The following is a 7941-nucleotide window of genomic DNA, read 5'->3' as shown; positions in this document are numbered from 1 at the left end:
GATGGGATACCAGGAGACAAGAGTATTGTGCAGTGTGTGAGGGTGCTGTGTGTGTGTGAGGGTGATGTGTGTGTGTGTGTGTGTGTGTGTGTAAGGGGTGTAGTGTGTGTGCAAGAGGGGGGCAGTGTGTGTCTAAAGGGGTGTAGTGTGTGTGTGTGCTGTGTGTGAGTGATGGGTGCTGTGTTTGTGTGAGGGTGCTATGTGAGTAATGGTGCTGTGTGTGTGAGGGGTGCAGTGTATGTGTGTGTGTGTGTGTGAGTGATGGGTGCGTTGTTTGCATGAGGGTGCTATGTGCGTGTGAGGAAGCTGAGTGTGAGGATGCAGTGTGTTTGAGGGTGCTGTGAGTGCCAGGGGTGTAGTGTGTGTGAGTGAGGGTGTTGTGAGTGTCAGGGGTGCTGTGTGTGTGTGTAAGGGTGCAGTGTATGTTAGGGTGATGTGCGTGATGGTGCTGTGTGTGAGGGGTGCAATGTATGTGTACTGTGTCTGAGTGCTTGGTGCTGCATTTGAGTGAGGATGCTATGTGCGTGTGAGGGTGCAGTGTGTGTGTGAGTGTGCTGTGAGTGTCAGGGGTGCAGTGTGTGTGCATGAGTGAGGGTGCTGTGAGTGACTGGGGTGCAATATGTGTGAGTGAGAGTGCTGTGAGTGTCACAGGTGCAGTGTGTATGTGTGTGTGAGGGTGCTGGTAGTGTCAGGGGTGCAGTGTGTGTGTGTGTGAATGTGCTGTGAGTCTCAGGAATGCAGAGTGTGTGTGAGTGAGGGTGCTGTGAGTGTCAGGGTTGCAGGGTGTGTGTGAGTGAGGGTGCTGTGAGTGAATATATTTCCCCCCCTCGTCTTACCTTTAGCCTTTGTGGGGGGACCCTGCTGCCATTCATCCCTGGTGTTGCTAGTGGTGAGTGAACTCTAGCCTGTGGAGCTAGAGTTCACTCTTGTGAGACCCAGAGCATTGCCATGGCAACGCTCCAAATCTCGCAAGAGGAACCCGGTAGAGTTCGTCTTGGTTCCTCTCCTGTCTCCCTCCCTCTTTCCCCCACCGGTGCCTGCAATATACTGCATGTGGGCTGGTGAGGAAGATCTTTGATCTCCCCACTGTCCCATCATGGAATGCAGCAGGGCCGACACTTGGATAGTGCCGGCCCTGCATAGCCTAGCAGGGGAGATCCTGTGATCTGCCCTGCTGGCCTCGGCCCACAGCCACCGCAGCCAACCGGACATTTGCCCGGTGTGCCTGATTGCCAGTCCTGGCCTTAACATGTATATTCGGTGTCTAAGGACAATTCACCCCTTAATACATTCCATTAGAAGTTAGTAAGAGACAGTGCAAGATCTGTAACAGGAGCTAATAGACATGTCTTTTTTATCTTAGATCATCTGCATTTTATGACTTTAGCTAGAGAATACAAACAGATTTTCTTTCTCTCATAGAGTAGGAGAGAGAGAAAAAAAATAGGTTTATTTTATTTTACCAGACAGCAAGATGGCTACAGTCTGGTTCATATTAATACAATATTACTGAAGCATATTCACTTAACAGCGACATTATACCAATATGATATTCTTATCACAAAATGTCTGGCAAGGCATTCCACATTAGGTTTTAAGGTGAATATTATTCTGGAGGATGCAGTTCATTATGTTATATGAACGTGAGAGTTCACATCTCTGTATTAGACACAGCTAAGTTTTGCAGATAAATCTAGTCCTCCGTGTTGACATTTTATCTCTTTTCCTTCTAATCGTGTATGTGTATATACAAGAGTTTTGGGTTACGTCTTATAGACAGAGAGAGATTGAGAAAATCCTCTTTGAGAAAAGTTATTCACTATCTTTAGTGTTCTAAAGTTTGTGAAGAGCTATTTTCTTAAATTAAAATTAGTGAGAGTAGTCCCTTACAGATTATATTTTGTTTAATGTAGTAGATGGATTATGGTGATCTGGGTTTTCCCTAGGTCACAGATTGTATTGTGAATAGTGTAGTACAGTGTTTTTTGCAGTAAGTATTTTTTTTCATCTAAAAAATAATACAAAATAATAATAATAATAATAATAATAATAGTTATATATAATATATATATATATATATATTATTTTTAAAAAATTTTTTTATATATAATTGACTTATTATGAAATTGTGTTGAGCCTTTCCAAAATGTTACAAGTGTCCATGTTTAACTTGTTTGGGTTTTCTATTAAGCAGAAAGTAATTATTGTCTTACAAAATAATGTGCATCCCCTTTAGCTTTAAAATTTATTTAAGATACTCCTGTTTATTAAAGGGTATAGATTAATTTTCTTTAGAGCTTCTCTAATGTCATTGTTCCTCAGGCTGTATATTATTGGATTAAGCATTGGGGTCACCACTGTAAAAAACATAGACAGAATTTTGCTTGTCAACAAGGATCGTTTATGAGTTGGAACAGTGTAAATACCAATGAGAGTCCCGTAGTACATGGAAACAACAGTCAGATGGGAGCTGCAGGTAGAGAAGGCTTTCTTTTTCCCACTACTTGATGGAATTTTAGAAATAGTGAGAGCAATATAGACATATGACACAATTATCAGTAAGAAAGGTATAATTAGTACAATTACACAAAGGAATAGAGCTTCTACATGTATTATTAAGGTATCAGAACATGAAAGCGTCAAGAGTGGATCAATATCACAAAAAAAATGATCAATGATGTTAGGTCCACAAAATTCCAGCTGAGATATTGATACGACAATAAATAGACCTATAAGAAAGCCAGGATATGAAAACACCCAGGATATGACTATTAATTTAATGCAAACTGCATGGTCCATTATAGAGTTATATTGCAGGGGGTTACAGATGGCCAGATATCGGTCATAAGACATCACCGTTAATAGCAAACATTCTGAAATTTCAAAAGCAACAAAAAAGTAGTACTGATTTAAACACGCTTTAAAAACTATAATACCTCCTTCATGATTGACGATGGAAAGCATTTGAGGTGCAATATTTGTTGTCAACAAAATATCTGATATGGACATTTGAGTAAGAAAGAAATACATGGGAAAATGAAGGTGTCTGCAACATGACACCAACACAATGATGAGGAAATTTCCAGATATTGTCAAACAATAAACAACAAGAATTATAGAAAATAATAAATGTCTCATGCTGTGAAGGTGATGGAATCCCAATAGGATTATCTCAGTGACCATTGTCTGATTCTCCATATCTGTCGGGAGATAAAGGAAGAGTATTTCATCCAGTGACATGATTTTTACCAGTGTAATATACCATTATTTACAATGTATATTTTTTTGGCATTACTACAACCTATCTGTATATCTCAATAACTTATGCTCCTAAACAGTGTAAATATTGGCTTGATTTTATTTTGTCTTTCAAAGTAAAACAAAAGCTTGTAAAAAAAAAAAAAAAAATGTACCTTCCTATCTGCTTCAACAATGGTCTGGACTAGACTTGAGCATGGTGGGAATATTCAGTTCAGCCAAATAATTTTCCTGAAATTGAAATTTTGTTCAAAATGCCCGATGCTTGTTTACGTGGCTTTTGGTTTGGCTAAATAAAGTCCAGGAAATTTTATTCTGGGAAACCAAAAAGGTGGCAAGAATGGGTAATTTTTCTACTGCCAAAAAATATACACATTATATTAGGTAAACATTTTACAGCATACGGATTGGTCCAATTTTACACCTTTCTGATTTGTTTCCTGATTCTACACTCTGCCAAGCCGAATCAATATCAAGACAAATTTCGGGTGTCTCAAAAAAAATCACTCTAAAATGACAGAGGATATAACAGATCACTATATAGTTGTCAGGATTACTAGTTGATCCAGCACGTAGAATTGTGTCACACTGATGACTAATAGGTAACGTATTACCAGGCCTTAGGATGGCCGGACTTAACGTACCAAAGAGTAGTGAGTATACTTGCCGAGGTCAGGGGATACAGAAGGAGACACAACGATAAGGGAAAACCAGATGTCAGGGATACCAGAATACAGGGAAGTCAAAACAAAGCCAAAGTCAAAAAACAGAAAATACTTGAATCAGGAACGCACTCTTGGACAACCACTAGGGAAACCATGACAGGGCAATGAGGAAATGTAATTTTGGGTTTAAATACCTGCTTTACCTTTCTGATTGGCCGAGATCGATCTTTGACCCCAAAACGCACGCAAACGTTGTGTGCGTGACGTCAAATGCACGCCGAAGTCGTCAATCACGTGAGCGGATATGGGGGTATAATTTGCCATGGATCCGCAGTGGCTGGCGTCCATTAACATGTCGCAAGTGTCAGTCATGTAGATGCACAGCCGCTGGGTGCAGAGACCGCAGGGTGAGGAAGAATATGTTACAATATTATATATAGTGTTTAGAAGACTACTTAACAAAAAGTGAGCTAGCAAGATTATAGACATGACTGAGCTATTAGGGTAAGGCTATTTAGGTGTTTGGGTGATGTAAAGTACATTAAAAGATGCATTTCATGATGCGGAGTGAATGAGTTATAGATTGCATGCATTGATCTTCAGAAATATGGAGCAGCCTTGGCAAAAACATTTATAGGATGGATTTTATATTAAAAAGATGCTGACGTCTTTATTAGAGTTTAACCCCTTCCCGCCGTTACGACGTTCTATGCTGTCACGCATTTAGTGGTCTTTAAAGCCGTTGCGACGGCATAGAACGCCGTAACGGCTTTAAGCCCTGGAGCGCCCAGGATACTTACCTTCCCGGCGCTCCGCTTCGGGAGGACTGCCTCACAGCCCAGGCATCCACCCCCACGGCAAATGAGGCCCCCGGGGGCCATGTGATCGCTCTCGAAGAGCGATCACATGGCCCCCTATAGCTGGCTATGGATCTGCCAGCAGGGTGACTGTCTAAAATATTAGACAGCCCCCCTGCTGGTAGGTAGTGTAAAAAAAAAAAAAATTAAACATGTTATAAAATAAAATAAATATTTTTATTTATTAATTTTATTATTTTATTTATTTATTATTGTAATTATACGTATTTATATATATAATATATGTGTATATATCTATTATATATATAATATATGTATATTATATATATTTAACGTCATACATAGTGTATTTTAATACTAATATAAGTACATATATTAGTATTAAAATACACTTAGAATGACGTTACATATATATAATATACATATATTATATATATAATAGATATATACACATATATTATATATATAAATATGTATAATTACAATAATAAATAAATAAAATAATAAAATTAATAAATAAAATATTGAAACAAAATTTAATATAAATTATATATCCATATGTAATTTCATTCTAACTGTATTTTTTTATTAATATATATATATATATATATATATATATATATATATATATAGGTAACAAAATACCCTTAGAATGACATTCTATATATATATCTATCTATATATAAAATGCAAATAACCGCAAATATATATATATATATATAGAGAGAGATAAATACATATAATTACATAAAAGATTACATTAGTATACACGTAGAATTTAAATACCTATAAATGCATATATATTAAAATTCTACGTGTATATTTAAGTAATCTTTTAACATAATTAGATGATTTTATTAATTAAAATTTGATTGACATACCTGACAACACAGGGAGAAAGTGCAAAGAATTTAATTCGCATGTACTATATTTGACCCCGTAACTCTCCAAGACAACATAAAACCTGTACATGGAGGGTACTGTTTTACTCGGGAGACTTCGCTGAACTCACAGTGTTGGCCAGTGTTTGTGACTAAGTGGCTACTAAAAAAGACTAAACATACCCCACTTTCAATACCTTTGGTTGTCTACTTTTTCAAATGGTATGCTATTATGGGGGTAATTCTCATTCCTGGGCTACCACACAGTCTCAAAGGTAACATTACCAATCTGGCAAATTTCTATTTGAAAATGGAACGTTCTATATTTGACCCTGTAACTTTCCAAAACACCATAAAACCTGTTAATGGGGTACTGTTGTACTCGTGAGACATCGCTGATTACAAATATGTGCATTTTTGTGCAGTAAAACCTAACAGTATTATGACATTCACAGCTAAAATGTCAGACGGAAATACAAATTTAAAAAAAAATCTTATTTTCTCAATTTTTTTTTACATTTTATTCATAAAGAATTATGTTCCATATATGAATAGTTAATGATAAATTAAAGCCCTGTTTCTCCTGAACAAAATGATATATAATAAGTGTGGGTGCATATAATATGAAAGAGGGGAACTACGGGTGAACAGACATATAGCGCAAATTCCACTTTTTGTTTACGTTTTGTTTTGATCAGAACGTGCACTATTGACTCCGTCCTGAAGGGGTTAAGGAGATTGCACAAACAAATTAAGTGGAAATTACAGTGATAATAATAGTAAATACAGTTTTGTTTGTGCACGAGAGACAAAAAGTTGGAGACATTTTTAAAGTCTGCATCAATTAAATGGATGACATTAAGGAGAGAAGATATTGTGCAGTATATTAAAATCACAAATAACACAGATTATGTTACTATTGATCCTGGATAGTGACTCCCTCCTAAAACTGTAAGAACAAGAGGAAAGTAAGGAACCTTGTTAATCTCAGTTGCCATAAATTAATCAAACCAATAAAAGGAACATATCTTACAGAGCTATTCACTTAAGTGAGAATTCAATGTGTGCTTTCCATTCAGCTGCTCTGTCCTTAAAATTTAAATTCATTTTGAATTCTCACTTTAGCAAATAATCCAGTTAAAGTGAATGTAGATATATCTCCTGATTTCTATTTAAGTTGTGTTTCCTGTCAAAAATATAACTAAATAATTCAATGATAAATATAATGTATATAGAAATATTAATACTAAGTTTACTCACCTTAGTCTTTAAACTTGAATGATTTAATTTGTCTCCAGATCTGTAAATAATGCTCAGTAATGAATACTAGAGATGTCGCGAACTGTCCGCCGAACCGTTCGCGAATGGTTCGGCGGACAGTTCGCGACATCTCTAATAAATACAACTTCATGTGGAAAAGCAAATATTTTTCTATATTTCATTTACCGATGAATTCTGCAATATCACAAATATTCCAATAATGCCCTAGAGAAAATCAAATCTCTGCCAATCAAAATAACACAGTGTATAATAATAAGAATCATAATAATATTAATCATAACAATCACTGTAGATATCGTCATACTGTTAAGCTATTTTCATTGCTCCTTAACATAGAAAATACATACCTGTAGAATGATAATATATATTTACAACTTCCACATTTGACTCTCCGTGCTGGTTTTAGTTTGATAACAAATCTGTTTGCCAAAAAAAAAAAAATATTTTTGTTTTGAACAGAATTAAAACTTTAAAGAAATAAAAGTCAGAGAAAGATATTGATTGAAATTCAAAAACGAATTCATATTCTTCTACTTTCCATTTTGTTGCATTTGCTGCAGGAGTGCAGACAATTTCTACTTGGACCCAAAAATGGAAAAATGTATTTACAAGAATCAATTTTTATTCATGTGTCAGCGTATCATATATCATAGCCCAAAATGTAAGAAAGAATACTTCAGAAAGACAAATGATGCATATATCGCCCTGTAAGAGATGCTGAAAAACGAGTTTCATATCACTTGATTCGATCACACTATTCTATACCATAGTTTGTATCAAATAATTACAAATAATTCTGTAAATAATGCATTAATGGTCTATCAGTCATGCACTTACTTGAATCAGCATCAGAGAGCCAACATTTGGTGACTCATTAAATCCATGTAATATATTTCAAACAGAGCTTTTATATAGTTATCTAAATACACAGACGTTATCTTAAAGCTCTACAGTGTTATTAACATTAGTCCATAGAGTAAAATGCACATACTTTCCATAATACTGGTGGGAGCATTTTAGTTTTCCAAGACAATGTTG

At 35.9% G+C, this 7941-nt stretch overlaps 1 protein-coding gene across 1 annotated transcript; it reads right to left on the bottom strand.

The window, feature by feature from the left end:
* Nucleotides 1-2238: 2238 nt before the first annotated feature.
* LOC134602008 (olfactory receptor 1M1-like) lies at nt 2239-3198 on the bottom strand. Its single transcript, XM_063446509.1, has one exon. It carries the CDS (start codon nt 3196-3198, stop codon nt 2239-2241), a length of 960 nt encoding a protein of 319 aa, XP_063302579.1.
* Nucleotides 3199-7941: the final 4743 nt, after the last annotated feature.

The sequence above is a fragment of the Pelobates fuscus genome, chromosome 3 (genome assembly GCF_036172605.1).
Source record: "Pelobates fuscus isolate aPelFus1 chromosome 3, aPelFus1.pri, whole genome shotgun sequence".
In the NCBI taxonomy this organism is placed as follows: domain Eukaryota; kingdom Metazoa; phylum Chordata; class Amphibia; order Anura; family Pelobatidae; genus Pelobates; species Pelobates fuscus.
The sequence above is the reverse complement of the archived record's forward strand: the minus strand, read 5'-3'. Positions and strand labels throughout refer to the sequence as shown.

Bases quoted from the DNA above. Each gene is read 5' to 3' on its own strand.
- LOC134602008 (XM_063446509.1), bottom strand. From the start codon at position 3,198: ATGGAGAATCAGACAATGGTCACTGAGATAATCCTATTGGGATTCCAT.